This window comes from Nomascus leucogenys, chromosome 1a (assembly GCF_006542625.1).
Source record: "Nomascus leucogenys isolate Asia chromosome 1a, Asia_NLE_v1, whole genome shotgun sequence".
Lineage (NCBI taxonomy): Eukaryota > Metazoa > Chordata > Mammalia > Primates > Hylobatidae > Nomascus > Nomascus leucogenys.
This window is the reverse complement of record NC_044381.1, coordinates 37,931,376-37,948,528: the sequence shown is the minus strand read 5'-3', so window position 1 is coordinate 37,948,528 and position 17,153 is coordinate 37,931,376. Positions and strand designations below refer to the sequence as shown.

Here is a 17,153-nt window from a genome sequence, read left to right as displayed (position 1 = left end):
CTGATCTGTAGCTAAGCACTGTGGCTAAGCACTATGAATGCCAGCCGCCAGGTAGGGATCCATTCTGTGAGTGCCAGAGGAAGGGCCAGGCTGAGCATGGCTACTCCAGACTGGCTCTTGGTTGAAAGTTAGATGTTTTTGGAACCCTGATTTACCCTTTCAGATCGTTTGTAGACTGTCCTTACATATGCGAAGCACAGACTGGATTTCTGCTCACTGGTTCTGGAAATGTGCCTGCATACATACGGTAACTGAAGGGCCATTCCTCACCAAAGACTTACCACAGCTTTATAAACCATTTTTTGCAAAAGTCTTTAACTGGCTGTAAGTCAGTGGTTTTCAAAATGAGCCCTAATGAAGCTAGAAGAGAGGGGCTGTGCTGGGGAGACCTCAGAGTGCCATGGGAGAAGCCTAGGGAATTTCACCCCAAAAATATGGTACCCTGGCATGCAGATTATTTTACATGGAAAGCCCGTGAAGGGCAGAAGATGCTGAAGAAGCTTTTCTTGGATACTCCCTTTTTGACCTTAAACGACTGTGCCCACCCGTGAGAACACACTTGCTTTCCATCCCCCTCTCTGAAATCTACTGCAGAGAAGAAGATGAGGAATGCAGCCATATCTGGGCAGACTTTAAAAATATAATGTCTGCCTCTCAGGTGCAAATTCCAAAGAGAATCAATCCTTTACAATTTCTGTCTCCCAGGCCCATTCATTCTCTCCAGTCATCATTTCTGACCTCCCAAAAGCATCGTCTCCATTCCCTGCCCTCCTGTGAAGAAGGATATAGAAGCATCTGCACCTCACTGGGTCACTGGGTGGCCACTCTCCCGTGATCTCTACCCCAGGCATGGGAAGGTAAATCTGTGTGTCTTTCTCTCCTCCCAATCTGCTCTTTTGTCAGTTCCTTTTTTTTTTTTTGAGATGGAGTCTCACTCTGTCATCCAGGCTGGAGTGCAATGGCACAATGTCAGCTCACTGCAACCTCCACTTCCCAGGTTCAAGTGATTCTCCTACCTCAGCCTCCCGAGTAGCTGGGATTACAGGCACCTGCCACCACACCTGGCTAATTTTTGTATTTTTAGTAGAGATGGGGTTTTGCCATGTTGCCCAGGCTGGTCTCTAACTCCTGACCTCAGGTGATGCACCCGCCTGGGCCTCCCAGAGTGCTGGGATTACAGGCATGAGCCACCACGCCTGGCCTGTCAGTTCCTTTTTTAATGAACCTTCAGAGAGTAGAAGGGGAAGCTATCTCCCTTAGTCCCTGGAGCATCTTCCACAGAACTCCTCCCTTTTTAAACTACTTTACTCATAAAATTTCATTCCAAAAAAAGCCTGTCATGACTAGACCAGGCTCTGAGCACTGCTGTCTAATGGGTGCTGGTACTATACCCGCAGTGTGAATTGGAGCACTGAGACCACAGAGCCAGCTTTCAAGGAGTGAAACTCAGCCTGTGGCTAGGACTAGGGGAAGAGAAAGGTACAGATGAAACGTAAGTAATAAACCTTAGTCTACACAATGGACTAAATACATTTATAATAACAATAAGCATGATTTGTTTTTCTTAGAGACAGGATCTTACTCTGTTGCCCGGGCTGGAGTGCAGTGGTACAATCATTGCTCACTGCAACCTCAAACTCCTGGGCCCAAGAGATCCTCTTTCCCCAGCCTCCTGAGTAGCTGAGACTCCAGGCACACACCACCACGCCAGGCTAATTTTCTTTCTTTTTTTTTTTTTTTTTTTGTAGAAATAGGGTCTCACTATGTTTCCCAGGCTGATCTCAAACTCATGGGCTCAAGTGATCTTCCCACCTAGGCCTCCTACAGTGCTGGGATTATAGGGGTGAGCCACCACACCCAGCCTGGAGCTAAGTTCTGAACCCAGCGAATCTAACTATTCACATGCACTATCCACCATACTATAGCAGAAATCTGAGCACCTGCCTGCCCATGAAGACTTGGAGTCCTCGTTATTCCTTTTGCAAAATAATTATTGAAGTAGTAGTCGTGCACTAGTGTTGGCTCATATCCCAAACATATTTAGCATTCTACCATCGGAAAAAGCAACTGCTAAGGTATCATGGAATAATAAAATAAATCAGCACACAAAGGCTTTGTAAGTCTGTTATTGTTAATCAAATGTCTAAGAACGTCTCAAGTAAAGTTGTTATATTGAAGACAAACATTCAGTAAGAAATGTAAACAGTTCACTGCTTTTTGTGAAGAAAAGCTATATTAATATCTTGCAATGCTCTTTTCATATATTCTCAGAAATTTTCTGGCCAATGTGGGACCTACTTTGACTTTCACAGGAACCCATGGGGATTCCACTAACTTCAACAGATTTGTCTCTTGACTGCTCAATTCAATGGCAGCCAGATGGAAAATGAAAAACTGAGGATGGGGCTGGGCCTATTGTCAAAGACACAAAGAAGTTATTGAGCAGAAACAGTCCAAAGTCTTACCCAGCTGCTATGAAAGCCCCAAGAATAATGGCAAACACACTGAGGATGATGTTGAGTGAATACTGCTTCCTGTAATAAATACACAAATAGGAAAGGGAGCAGAGAGGAAAACATTGAAGTATGATTATATTTTTTAAACAAATTGAAAATAGACATCAGCAGTTTTATAGCTAAAATCTAGCAGATAATGCTTGATGTAGAGAAAGCACTAAGAGTATTTCTAAGTCAGACTAAATTCACATTATTTCTTAAGCAGTTTTCTTAATCTAATTACAAACTGATTTCTCTGTTCTCACTAGAGAGATACTAGGACAAAATACAGAAGTGCTCCTGCTGGTGGATCAAGTTTGTATGGACTGATAGTGAGTATTCAAAGATTACGATAAAATTCAATACAAGGGCTTAAAACACTGAACCACCAACCAAAATTCATTTCTAAATAATCCTCCCGGCAAAATCAAGAATCAACTTTTTGGATATCAGACTAAATATCTTTATGAAAAATTTTATACCAACAATATAAAAATTAATTTCTTCCGATATTATATTATAATCACTGCATCAGAATTGATATCCCTCATACCCTGCACAACTATCCTGTATGTATACACGGACAGTTTCTCTTCTGCATTCCAAAATTGGTATATATTCCATCTGGCTCAGGAAACAGGTTTACATCCTTTTTGGAGCGTTTCTTTTTCTTTCTTTCTTATGATTTTCTACCACAAACATGCATTATTTGTCTATGGTAAAATTACGACTTTTAAAAAATCCCTCATTAAGTTCTTGGGGAATCACAGAAGCACAAAACTACTTTTAAATGAATAAACCATTTGTCCTTAAATTATTGCAACTAGCAATGGCTACTAGAATTTGCTGGGTAAAAGAAATGCAGTGGGTGGGAGACACACTGGAAGAATGGAGGAAAAACAAAATCACCCAAGTATGATGGTTTCCAGAAGTAAGGTAAGTGGAATGGTGAATTTCCTGAGCACGGTGAACATGGGTAGGCTGCCAGGAAAAGAGTGAAGCATGTCAGACACCAAGGGTTGGTTGATTGGTTTTATCTTTTACATGTTTTACATTTTTAATTAAGCTTACTAATTTTCCAAATTAATTTTCACATTTACCATTAACAAATCACATTAAATAATAAAAATAAATGGAGATTAAATAATTTCATACCACTTTCACTTAGCAATTTATTTACTTATTTTTTATTTATTTATTTATTTATTTTTTTTTTGGAGACAGAGTCTCACTGTGTTGCCCAGGCTGTAGTGCAGTGGTGCAATCTCAGCTCACTGTAACCTCCGCCTCCCGGGTTCAAGCGATTCTCCTTCCTCAGCCTCCCAAGTAGCTGGGATTACAGGCATGCGCCGCAACACCCAGCTAATTTTTGTATTTTTAGAAGAGACAGAGTTTCGCCATGTTGGCCAGGCTGGTCTCAAACTCCTGACATAAGGTAATCTGCCCGCCACAGCCTCTCAAAGTGCTGGGATTACAGGCAGGAACCACCACACCCGGCCTTCACTTGGCAATTTAAGACACTGTTCTGTCCAACCATTCTAAAGGTTGTGCTGAAACTACTTCACAATGTGAACCAATACATCCTTTGACAAATCAAGTCAGGCCTATGCGTCATCATTAAATAGTCCTGACTGACTGGGCATGGTGGCTTTCGCCTGTAATCCCAGCACTTTGGGAAGCCAAGGCGGGCGGATCACTTGAGGTCAGGAGTTTGACACCACACTGGCCAACATGGTGAAACCCCGTCTCTACTAAAAATACAAAAATTAGCCAGCCATGGTGGTGTGCACCTGCAGTCCCAGCTACTCGGGAGGCTGAGGCAGGAGAATTGCTTGAACCCGGGAGGCGGAGGTTGCAGTGAGCCAAGATCGCACCACTGCAACCTCTGTCTCAAAAAAATAAAAAAAGGTTCTGACCTTGGACCTAATTACTTCTTCTTGGGAAACTTATTCTAAGGTAATAATCGAAAGACAGAAAAAAAACCACATGCATAAATGTGTTCCCTGCAGTGTCTGTGGGAAAAACATCACAAACAACCTAAATGTCAGACATCATAATGGTTAAATTATGATATATTCAGTTGAGGGAACATGATACTATAACTTTGTAATACAAATACTATTAGAAAATGAATATTAAATAAAACAAATGGATACAAAACCATGTCGGATCTACAACTGTAACAAGATACATTCTGCATACAGAAAAGGGCTGCAAAGGATTATTTATTTATTTATTTATTTTGAGATAGAGTATCACTCTGTCACCCAGGCTGGAGTGCAGTGGCGTGATCTCAGCTCACTGCAATCCCCAGCTCCCGGGTTCAAGCGATTCTCCTGCCTCAGCCTCTCGGGTAGCTGGGATTACACCACCACGCCCGGCTAATTTTTGTATATTTAGTTGAAATGAGGTTTCGCCATGTTGGCCAGGCTGGTCCTGAACTCCTAATCTCAGGCGATCCATCTGCCTCAGCCTCCCAAAATGATGGGATTATAGGTGTGAGCCACTGCGCTGGGCTGAAAATGAGTATTTAAAATTGTATGTTAAAACGTAGAATTATGGGTGATTTTCTTGCCCAAATTTTATGTAATAAGGCTATACTGCCTTAAAATATATAGTTAATAACCTTCTACCCACTCCTAACACCCAGAGATTCCAGGATGCAGCTCAATGCATAGTCAACAGACTGCCAGGGCTGCCAAATGCCAGCCCATCTCCACCTGCTTCTAGATGCGACCCTGAGCGGCCGATGAACTAGGGAAAGAAAGTCAGAGCCGGAACAGCAGTACAGGAGGAAAGTGGCAGCTCAGCCAACCAGACCCCAGCACAGGCTTCACATCATCAACCACGCTGCATCCAGAGAGCAACTGCAGAAAGAATGTTCAGGAACTTTATATTCACACCTAAAGATGTCTTATGAGACTGGCTGGACCTACATTTTTCAAAGCTGCAACAACAACAACAAAACATTTATATTTATAATTACATTCAAAAAGTATTCTAGATTATGCCTTTTAAAAGCAAATAAGGTATACTTAATGGTTAAAAGGTGAATGTTTTCCCCCTATGATTAGGAACAAGACCAGGATGTTCACTCTCACTACTTTATCTATTCAACACTGTATTTGAGGTTCTAGACAGTGCAGTTAGAAAAAACAAACATCTCATTTGGAAAGGAAGAACTAAAGCTATCTCTGTTTGCAGAGAACATCTTCTATACAGAAAATCCTAAGGGATCCACTTAAAAATTATTAGAACTACAGTAAGTGAATCAAGCAAATGTGCAGGAAACAAAACGAATATACAAAAGTCAACTCTGAATATATGCTAGCAATGAGCAATCCAAAAATGTAATTAGGCTGGGCACAGTGGCTCACGCCTGTAATCCCAACATTTTGGGAGGCCAAGGTGGGTGGATGAATTGAGAGGTCAGGAGTTCAAGACCAGCCTGGCCAACATGGTGAAACCCCACCTATACTAAAAATAAAAAAAATTAGCTGGACGTAGTGGTGCGTGACTATAATCCCAGTTACTTGGGAGGCTAAGGCAGGAGAATTGCTTGAACCTAGGAAGCAGAGGTTGCAGTAAGCCAAGATCGCACCACTGCACTCCAGCCTGGGCAACAGAGCAAGACTCCGTCTCAAAAAAAAAAAATTAAGTTAGCAAAGCAATTTCATCTAAAATAGCATCAAAAAGAATAAAATTCTTAGACACAATTTTAGCAAAAGAAGTGTAAGACTTGTGTGCAGAAAACTACAAAACATTGTTAAAAAAAATTAAAGAAACCAGGTGCGGTGGTTCAGGCCTACAATCCCAGCACTTTGGGAGGCTGAAGTGGAAGAATTGCTTGAGGCCAGGAGGCTGGAGTGCAGTGGCGTGATCTTGGCGCACTGCAACCTCCGCCTCCTGGCTCAGGCAATTCTTGTGCCTCAGCCACCCGAGTAGCTGGGATTATAGGCGTGCACTACCAAGCCTGGCTAATTTTTGTATTTTTAGTATAGATGGGGTTTCACCATGTTGACCAGGCTGGGTCTCGAACTCCTGACCTCAAGTGATCCACCTGCCTTGGCCTCCCAAAGTGCTGGGACTACAGACATAAGCCACCACACCAAGCCAAAAAAAAACATGTTTTTTAAATTAACCGGGCACAGTAGTGAATGCCTGTAGTCTCAGCCACTCGGAGAGGGGGCTGAGACAAGAGGATGGCTTGAGCACAGGAGGTCGAGGCTACTGCAGTGAGCTATGATCATGCCACTTGTACTCCAGCCTGGGCAACAGAGTGAGATACTGTCTCTAAGAAAAAAAAAAAAATTTTTTTTTTTTTGAAACAGAGTTTCGCTCATTGCCCAGGCTGGAGTGCAATGGCATCATCTTGGCTCACAGCAACTTCCACCTCCTGGGTTCAAGCAATTCTCCTGCCTCAGCCTCCCAAGTAGCTGGGATTACAGGTATCCACCACCACACCCAGCTAATGTTTGTATTTTTAGTAGAGACAGTGTTTCACCATGTTGGCCAGGCTGGTCTCGAACCCCTGACCTCAGGTGATCCACCTGCCTCGGCTTCCAAAGTGCTGGGATTACAGGTGTGAGCCACTGTGCCTGGCCTTCTAAGAAAATTTTTAAATTAAAAAAAGAAAGTAATGAAGACCTAAATAAATGGAAAGACACTCCATGTTCATAGATCAAAAGACCTTATGTTATTAAAACCTTATGTTATTAAAAATACTCTTCAAATAGATACACAGATTGCTACAGTTTGGATATTTGACCCTTTATGCCTCATGTTAAAATTGGATCCCCATGTTGGAGGTAGAGCCTGGTGGGCAGTGTTTCAGCGGTGGGGGCTGATTCCTCATGGATAGATTAATCAACAGGGGTAGGGGGAGTGAGTTCTCACTCTGTTAATTCCCATGAAGGTTGATTGTTAAAGGAGCCTGATAGCACCCCTTCTCTTGCCACGGGATCTCTGCACACACTGGCTCCCCTTCCCCTTCTGCCAGGAGGGCCTGAGGCCCTCACCAGATGCAGATGCTGGCGCCATGCTTCTTGCACAGCCTGCAGAACTGTGAAGCACACGAACCTTTTTTCTTCATAAATTACCCAGCCTCAGGTAGTCCTTTACAGCAACACTAACAAACTAAATCACAGATTCAACACAATCCCTATGAAATCTTAGCTGGCTTTATTTATTCTTTTTTTTTTTTTTTTTTTTTTTGCAGAAATTGACAAGCTAATTTTAAAATTAATACAGAAATGCAAGAGAATTAAAAAATCAAAACTATCTTGAAAAAGAAGAACAAAGTTGGTGTACTTACACTTTCCAATTTCAAAACTTAATACAAAGTTACAATAATCAAGACTACCTAGTACTGGTAAGAAAGAAAAGGAAAGGAAAGGAAAGGGGAAGAAGGAAAGGGGAAGGGAAGGGGAAGGGAAGGGGAAGGGAAGGGGAAGGGAAGGGGAAGGGAAGGGGAAGGGAAGGGGAAGGGAAGGGGAAGGGAAGGGAAGGGAAGGAAGGGAAAGGAAGGAAGGGAAGGAAAGGAAGGAAGGGAAGGAAGGAAGGGAAGGAAAGGAAAGAAAGCTAGCTGGCTGGCTGGGCATGGTGGCTCACTCCAATAATCCCAACAATTTAGGAGGCTGAGGCAGGCGGATCCCTTGGGCCCAGGAGTTCGAGACCAGCCTGGGCAACAGGGTGAAATGCTATCTCTACAAAAAATTAAAACAATTATTAGCCAGGTGTGCTGGTGCACACCTGTGGTCCCAGCTACTTGGGAGGCTGAGGTGGGAGGATCGCTTGAGCCTGGGAGGCCAAGGCTGCAGTGAGTGGTGACTGTGCCACCACACTCCAGCCTGGGTGACACAGCAAGACCCTGTCTCAGAAAAATAATAATAAAGATAGATAGGCTGGGCGCAGTGGCTCATGCCTGTAATCCCAGCACTCTGGGAGGCCGAGGCGGGTAGGTCACCTGAGGTTAGGAGTTCGAGACCAGCCTCAACATGGTGAAACCTCGTCTCTACTAAAAATACAAAATTAGCTCGGCGTGGTGGTGCATGCCTGTAATCCCAGCTACTCGGGAGGCTGAGGCAGGAGAATTGCTTGAACCTGGGAGGTGGAGGTTGTGGTAAGCCAAGATCGTCCACTGCACTCCAGCCTGGGCAACAAGAGCGAAACCCCGTCTCAAAAAAAATAAAGATAGATATACAATCAATAGAATACATTCTTAAAATTATGATCAATTGATTTTCTACCAGGGTGCCAGACAATACAATGGAAAAAGAACAGCCTTTTCAACAAATGGTGCTGGAACAACTGAACATCCACATGCAAAAAAAAAAAAAAATGAATTTGAACTTCTATCTCACACCATATATAAAAAATTAACCCAAGAGCTGGGTACTGTCGCATGTGCCTGCAGTCCCAGGTACCCGAGAGGCTGAGGTGGAGAATCATTTGAGTCCAGGAGTTTGAGGCCACAGTGAGCCATGATTGCACCAGTGAAAGCTACTGCGTTTGAGTCTGGGTAACACAGCAACATAGAAAGACCCCATCACTTAAAAGAAAAAAATTTTTAATTAACTGAAATGTATTAAAGACCTGGACATAGGATCTAAAACTATAACATTCTTAGAAGAAAGTATAGAAGTAAATCTTTATGACCCTTCGGTTAGGCAAAGCCTTAGATAAAACATCAAAAGCACAAGCAACAAAAGAAATACATAGAAAAACTGGAATTCATCAAAATTAAAAACTTTTATAGGCTGGGCACAGTGGCTCATTCCTGTAATCTCAACACTTTGGGAGGCCGGAGCAGGCAGATTGCTTGAGCTCAGGAGTTCAAGATCAGCCTGGGCAACATTGTGAGACCTAGTCTCTATAAAAAATATAAAAATAAGCCAGGCGTGGTGGTGCACACCTGTAGCCACAGCTACTCAGGAGACCGAGACAGGAGAATCACTTGAGCCCAGCAGGGTGAGGCTGCAGTGAGCTGTGATCGCACCACTGCACTGCAGCCTGGGTAATAAAACAAGACCCTGTCTCAAAAATAAATAAATAAATAATATTTGTATAAATGGATAAACAAAATGTAATATATATATATATATATACCTGCAATGGAATATTAATCAGCCTGAAAAAGGAATTAAATTCTGATACCTAATATAACACGGATAAACCTTGAAAATATTATGTAAGTGAATAAGCCAGACAAAAAAGGCAAACATATTGTATGATTCTACTTGTATGAGATGTCTAGAGTAGGCAAATTTGTAGAGAACTAAATGTAAAATGTAAACTATAAAAATTCTGGAAGATAGCATAGAAAATTTGAGTAATCTTGGTTTGATGATGAGTTTCAAATTCAAAACCAGAAGTATAATCCATGAAAGAAAAAAAATGATTGTGAACTTCATTAAAATTAAAAACTTCTGCTCAGTGAAAGACATGTTAAGAAAATAAAAAGATAAGCCACAAACTAGGAAAAAAATAGTTGCAAAACACATATTTGATAAAGGACTTGTATCAAGCAAATGAAAAACCATGAATCCATGATAGGAAAAAACAACAACAAACAAACAAAAAGCAACCCTCCCTGGTCACTACTGAAGGTGTCAGGACACTAATTTATTAGTCCAAACATTGATAAAGGAAGCTTTTACCCTGCTTTTCCTATATGAAGTGGTGAAAATTTGTCCTTATCAAAAAAGTTTAGGTTGGGTGCGGTGGCTCATGCCTGTAATCCAAGTACTTTGGGAGGCCAAGACAGGAGGATTACTTGAGGTCAGGAGTTCAAGACTAGCCTGGCCAACATGGTGAAACCTCATCTTTACTAAAAATACAAAAATTAGCTGGGCATGGTGGCAGGTGTAGAATCCCAGCTACTTGGGAGGCTGAGGCAGGAGAATCGCTTGAACCCAAGAGGTGGAGGTTGCAGTGAGCCAAGATCGCACCACTACACTCCAGCCTGGGTGACTGAGCAAGACTCCATCTCAAAAAAAAGATAAGATATCAACCCCTTAAAATCATTAACAGTGGCCGGGCGCGGTGGCTCACGCCTGTAATCCCAGCACTTTGGGAGGCCGAGGCGGGCGGATCACGAGGTCAGGAGATCAAGACCATCCTGGCTAATGCGGTGAAACCCCGTCTCTGTTAAAATACAAAAAATTAGCCAGGCGTAGTGGCGGGCGCCTGTAGTCCCAGCTACTGGGGAGGCTGAGGCTGGAGAATGGCTTGAACCCAGGAGGTGGAGCTTGCAGTGAGCCAAGATTGTGCCACTGCACTCTAGCCTGGGCGACAGAGCGAGACTCCGTCTCAAAAAAAAAAAAAAAAAAAAATCATTAACAGTGAAACTGATCCATTTAATAGCATTCCAAGAAGGATAAGGTATTACGTGCCCCATAATCAAAAGACCCTGAAATAGGCCGGGTGCAGTGGCTCACACCTGTAATCCCAGCACTTTGGGAAGCCGAGGCAGATGGATCACCTGAGATCAGGAGTTCAAGACCAGACTGGCCAACATGGTAAAACCCCGTCTCTACTAAAAATACAAAACTTAGCCAGGTGTGGTGGCAGGCGCCTATAATCCCAGCTACTTGGGAGGCTGAGGCAGGAGAATCGCTTGAACTCGGAAGGTGGAGGTTGCAGTGAGTCAAGATAATACCACTGCACTCCAACCTGGGAGACAGAGTGAGACTCCATCTCAAAAACAAAAGACCCTGAAATAAATGCATACGCAAATTTCAGAAGTATATAGCACGCACTTGAAAATGTCTGTCATTATTTTTCCCTGCTCCAAACCTGGTCTACGCCAAGGCTGAGGGGATGTTCCTGCTCTTATAAAACTGAGATGAAACCAAAAGTCACACAAAATCATATTCATACCAAGAATCCTACCTGGATAAATCAGACCTTCTCTACCTTAATGTCTACAGCCCTCATATTCTATGTTCAGGCTTGAATATAATAAAAAATATAAGCTTTTTAACATTCCTAAAATCATTGGCCAATTAAACTCAAAACTCCACCTTACTTTCTTAAATTACTAAATATTATTGTATTCTATATATAGCACAAGCACTATCAATGGCAAAAATCAATCTTGGTCTTTGTACCACTGGCAGCACAGAGGTGAGGAACTTTCCACCAGCCATTACCCTGTACTCTACCTTAATTTACTTGTGCTTGATAATCCACTTATGTGGTTTCCAACGTAGAGGAGAGGCAGAGGAAACAGCTTCAATTAAAAAAAAAAAGAAATATTTGGTTAGAACTCCAATAAGCATTTTCCTTCACATATAAAAATGGTGACAGACACTTCACCAGAGAGGATCTTCAAACAGGCATTAAAAAAATGATTTTGACGGGGCGTGATGGCTCACGCCTGTAATCCCAGCACTCTGGGAAGCCAAGGTAGGTGGATCATGAGGTCAGGAGTTCGAGACCAGACTGACCAACACAGCGAAACCCCATCTCTACTAAAAATACAAAAATTAACTGGGCATGGTGGCACACGTCTATAGTCCCAGCTACTCGGGAGGCTGAGGCAGGAGAATCGCTTGAACCCAGCGGGCAGAGGTTGCAGTGAGCCAAAACTGCACCACTGCACTCCAGCTTGGGCAACAGAGCAAGACTTCATCTCAAAAAAAAAAAAGAAAAAGAAAAGGTGCTCCTCTTCACTAGTTATCAGGGAAATGCAAACTAAAGCCCATAAGATGTCACGACACACCCACCAGATTAGCAAAATTTATTTATTTTTTGAGACAGAGTTTTGCTCTTATTGCTCAGGCTGGAGTGCAATGGTGTGATCTTGGCTCACTGCAACCTCCACCTCCCAGGTTCAAGCAGTTCTCCTGCCTCAGTCTCCCGAGTAGCTGGGATTACAGGCACCCGCCACCACGCTCAGCTACTTTTTCGTATTTTTAGTAGAGATGGGGTTTTGCCATGGTGGCCAGGCTGGTCTCGAACTCCTGGTCTCAGGTGATCTGCCTGCCTCAGCCTCCCAAAGTGCTGGGATTACAGGTGTGAGCCACCATGCCCGGCCCAGATTAGCCAAATTTAAAATGACTCACATACCAAGAATATGAAGCAACAGGGACTTTCATGCACGTTTGTCAGAAGGTGAATTGGTATAGCCACCATGAAGAACAGTTCAATGATACATATTGAAGCTGAAGATATGCACGCCCCAGGGGCCAGCAGTTCCACTCTCTGATAGACACATTCCTCACTGATATGCACTGTTATGAACTGAATCTTGTTTTTCCCCACATTCATATGTTGAAGCCCTAATCCCCAATGTGACGACTGTATTTGGAGATGAGGTCTTAACCAAGGTAGTTCAGGTTACATGAGGGCATAGTGGTACAGCCCTAGCCCAACAAGACTGGTGTCCCTACATGAAGAGAAGAGGCCAGGCACGGTGGCTCACACCTGAAATTGTAACACTTTGGGAGGCCAACACAGGAAGATAGCTTAAGCCCAGGAGTTCAAGACCAGCCCTGGCAACATAGTGAGACCCTGTCCCTACAAAAATTTTTTAAATTAGCAAGGCATGGTAGCAAATGCTTGTAGTCCCAGCTACTTGGGAGGCTGAGGCAGGAGGATCAGATCACTTGGACCCATGAGTTCGAGGCTGCAGTGAGCTGTGGATGTACCACTGCACTCCAGCCTGGGTGACAGAGCTAGAACCTGTCTCAAAATAATAATAAAAATGAAAACAAAAACAGAAAAAAAAAAAAAAAAAGAAGTGGAAGAGATACCAGGAGTGCACACACAGAGGAAAGGCCATTGAGGACACAGTGAGAAGGTGGCTGTCTGTAAGCCAGGACGCAAAGCCTCACCAGAAGTCAACCCTGCCAGCACCTTGGTCCTGGACTTCTCGCCTCCAGAACTGTGAGGAGATCCATTTCTGTTGTTGAAGCCACCTGGCCAGGGGTATTTTGTTACGGCAGCCCCAGCTAACACATGTACGCCAGGGTCCAACTATAAGCATGTTCAGAGTGGTACTTTTTATTTTTCTAGCCCCCAAACCGGAAACACCCAAATTACCATGAACAATAGAACAGGTAAGTAAATTGTGGTATAGTCATACAATGAAAATAAAAGAATACAGCCACACACAACGCAGATGAATTTCACCATCATAATATTAAGTGAAAGAAGCAAGATACATAAGAAGATAGAGTTAGATTCCCTTTATCTCAAGTTTAAGAGCAGGTAAAACGAGACTACAGAATTTAGGGATGTGGCTGGGTGTGGTGACTCAAGCCTGCAATCCCAGCACTTTGGGAGGCCAAGGCGGGTGGATCACCTGAGGTCAGGAGTTCGGGACCAGCCTGACCAACATGGAGAAACCCCGTCTCTACTAAAAATAAAAAATTAGCCAGGCATGGCGGCGCATGCCTGTAATCCCAGCTACTCAGGAGGCTGAGGCAGGAGAATCACTTGAACCCAGGAGATGGAGGTTGCAGTGAGCTGAGATGGCACTATTGCACTCCAGCCTGGGCAACAAGAGCAAAACTCTGTCTCAAAAAAAAAAAAAAAAGAGTTTAGGGATGCATCCAGATTTAGAATAATTACAAAGAAAGCAAGAAAATTATTGTTAGAAAAGTTAGGATAGTGGGTAAGGAAGACTTTGTGATCCCATTTCATGACCTAAGTAATGGTTTACAAGGGTAATTATTCATTCAACTACAATTCAAATAGGATGCCTTTTTCTCTACGTATAGATTAGATTTTACCATTTTAAAATGTTTTAAAATTATACTATACCATAAAGTAAGAGTAAGTAAGCCCAGTAATATTCTGGTTTTTCTCATGATGATTAGATTGACAGCTTTCATATACTTCAACCTTTTATTTTTCTCTTTTTCTGGATGTCCCTGTTTTTTGTTTGTTTGTTTGTTTTTGAGATGGGGTCTCACTCTGTCGCCCAGGCTGGAGTGCAGTGGCACGATCTCGGCTCACTGCAACCTCTGCCTCCCAGATTCAAGCAATTCTCCTGCCTCAGCCTCCCAAGTAGCTGGGACTACAGGTGTGTGCCACCACGCCCAGCTAATTTTTTTGTATATTCAGTAGAGACGGGGTTTCACCATGTTGGCCAGGCTGGTCTCGATCTCTTGACCTCATGATCTGCCTGCCTTGGCCTCCCAAAGTGCTGGGATTACAGGCGTGAGCCACCGCACCTGGATTTTTTTTTTTTTTTTTTTTGAGACAACATCTTACTATGTTCCCCACACTGACCTCCAACTCCTGGCCTCAGGCGATCCTCCTGCCTTGATCTCCCCGAGTCGCTGGGATTATAGGCGTGAGCCACCACACTGGGCTCCCCTGATTACTGATGCTGTAAGCATGTGCTTCTTTGGTCTGTCTGATAAATAGTCCAGTGCTAGATACTGGCATTTTTCCAAGCACTAGAGAAACGGCAGCAAACCAGCCACATGAGGCCCTCACCCTCAGGGAACTGACAGTCTAATTTAAACCTAAATGCTGTCATAATCCATAAATACCACCTGTTGTATGCGACTGTTCTAAGAATTAAATGCCTGCCCTAATGTCTGGAACCCAGCAACTGTTCAACAAATGTTAGTTCCATTCCACAGTCCAGGAAGGAATGGCAGATTTTATGTTTCTAGTTCCAGGATGGAAAAAACTGCGTATTTCTATGTATATCAAATTGCATTCTTCATTCCACTCACAGCTTTTGTCAGTCCAGGATAAAAATGAAAACTGAAAACAGAAATCAGTAAACTAGGGCCCAAATCCAGCCCAGCCCTTGTTTATGTAAATAAAGTTTTATTGGAACACATGGACATCAACCCATTTAAATGTCATCAAGGGCTACTTTCATGGTACAGTGGCAGAGGTGAATAATTACAAGAGATGGTCTGACCCTTTACCAAAAAAGTTTGCTAATGCCTAATTTAGAGTTCTCTCACTTCCCAAGACACACAGTATTCATTTATTTGATGTCAGTTGTTAAGCACATACTTTTACTACTATTGCATTACATAAATGGACAACTAAATGATATACAGTCTTTATTAAAAGGTTTCTTGGCCAGGCATGGTGGCTCACACCTGTAATCCAAGCATTTTGGGAGGCCAAGGTGGGTGGATCACTTGAGGTCAGGAGTTCGAGACCAGCCTGACCAACATGGTGAAACCCCATCTCTACTAAAAATACAAAAAAAAAAAAAAAATTAGCCAGGCATGGTGGCAGGCGCCTGTAATCCCAGCTACTCAGGAGGCTGAGGCACGAGAATCACTTGAACCCAAGAGGCAGACATTGCAGTGAGCCAAGATCGCACCATTGCACTCCTGCCTGGGTGACAGAGCAAGAGTCTATCTCAAACAAAAAAAAAAAGTTTCTATCCAGTGCAGGCAGGAAGTCCAGTGTGTATAGAAATGGACCTGTACTCTAAAATCAATGTGTATTTTCACATCTTCTATCACAGTCATATATACTTTTCATTACTTACCTTTACAGGAATTTTCTTATCAAAATCAGGGAAGTGAATTATTTTGTTTAGCTTGGACACATATAGTATCATTATGGTGGCTGCCATCTGAAGAAAAGGGGAGAGAGAAACTTCAGCAAAATATCTGCAAAGATTGCTTGAGGTACAATGACATCATCAGAAGAAAACACATTTCATCAAAAAGAAATATAGCAAAAAATTCATTTTCTAGGTTCCAGAAAAAAATAACTATTTCTTAGAATATTAAAATTGTCTTTCTTGCCACAGTACAGATTCCATCAGAACTCTAGGCAAAAAACGTAATGTCGGGCAGGGCGCGGTGGCTCACAGCTATAATCACAGCGCTTTGGGAAGCCAAGATGGGTGGGTTACTTAAGGTCAGGAGCTCAAGACTAGCCAGGCCAACATGGTGAAATCCTGTCTTTACTAAAAAACAAAAATTAGCTGGGCATGGTGGCAGACGCAGAATCCTAGCTACTCAGGAGGCTGAGACAGGAGAATCACTTGAACCTGAGAGGCCGAGGTTGCAGTGAGCCAAGATCACGCCACTGCCCTCCAGAGTGAGACACCATTGTCTCAAAAAAAAAAAAAAAAAAAAAAAAAAGAAGTAATACTGGCTGGGTGCCATGGCTCATGCCTGTAATCCCAGCACTTTGGGAAGCTGAGGCGGGAAGATCACTTGAGCCTAGGAACTCAAGACCAGCCTAAGCAACCCTAACCCTAACCCATCTCTACAAAAAAATACAAAAAATTAGCCAGTCTTGGTGATCTGTGGTCCCAGCTATTCAGGATACTGAGGTAGGAGGATCACCTGAGACTGGAGCCCAGTGAGCCATGATCATGCCACAGCACTCCAGCTTGGGAGACAGAGCAAGACTCTATCTCAAAAAAAAAAAAAAAAAGTGTAATATCCAATAGACACACATACACATTATCTCACAGGGCTCTAGGAATGGAACTGTGGCAGAGGGAGAAAGGGAATGGTCTCCCTGACAGTGAGTGACAAATGTGCAAAAGTGATCACTGTCAGTGACGTGACACATTGATCCTGGACCACATTTCCCATATACTAAACATACGGTCATCCTCCCCCATAAAGGCACGGGAACATTCTTTTAAAAGAAACTCCACACCTAAGCACATTTTTTAAAAAGTCCATTATTTCCATAAAACAGAAGACC

At 43.0% G+C, this 17,153-nt stretch overlaps 1 protein-coding gene across 1 annotated transcript in view; it reads right to left on the bottom strand.

The window, feature by feature from the left end:
* The window catches only part of SLC35D2 (solute carrier family 35 member D2), a 62,505-nt gene that overhangs the window by 27,604 nt on the left and 17,748 nt on the right, over positions 1–17,153 (bottom strand). The window contains exons 3-6 of the mRNA XM_003260527.3: positions 15,973–16,059; positions 11,660–11,727; positions 3,405–3,476; positions 2,466–2,534 (exon numbers count right to left, since the gene is read on the bottom strand). Of these exons, the coding sequence (XP_003260575.1) occupies positions 2,466–2,534; positions 3,405–3,476; positions 11,660–11,727; positions 15,973–16,059 (296 nt within the window). The remainder of the gene's footprint in view (positions 1–2,465; positions 2,535–3,404; positions 3,477–11,659; positions 11,728–15,972; positions 16,060–17,153) is intronic.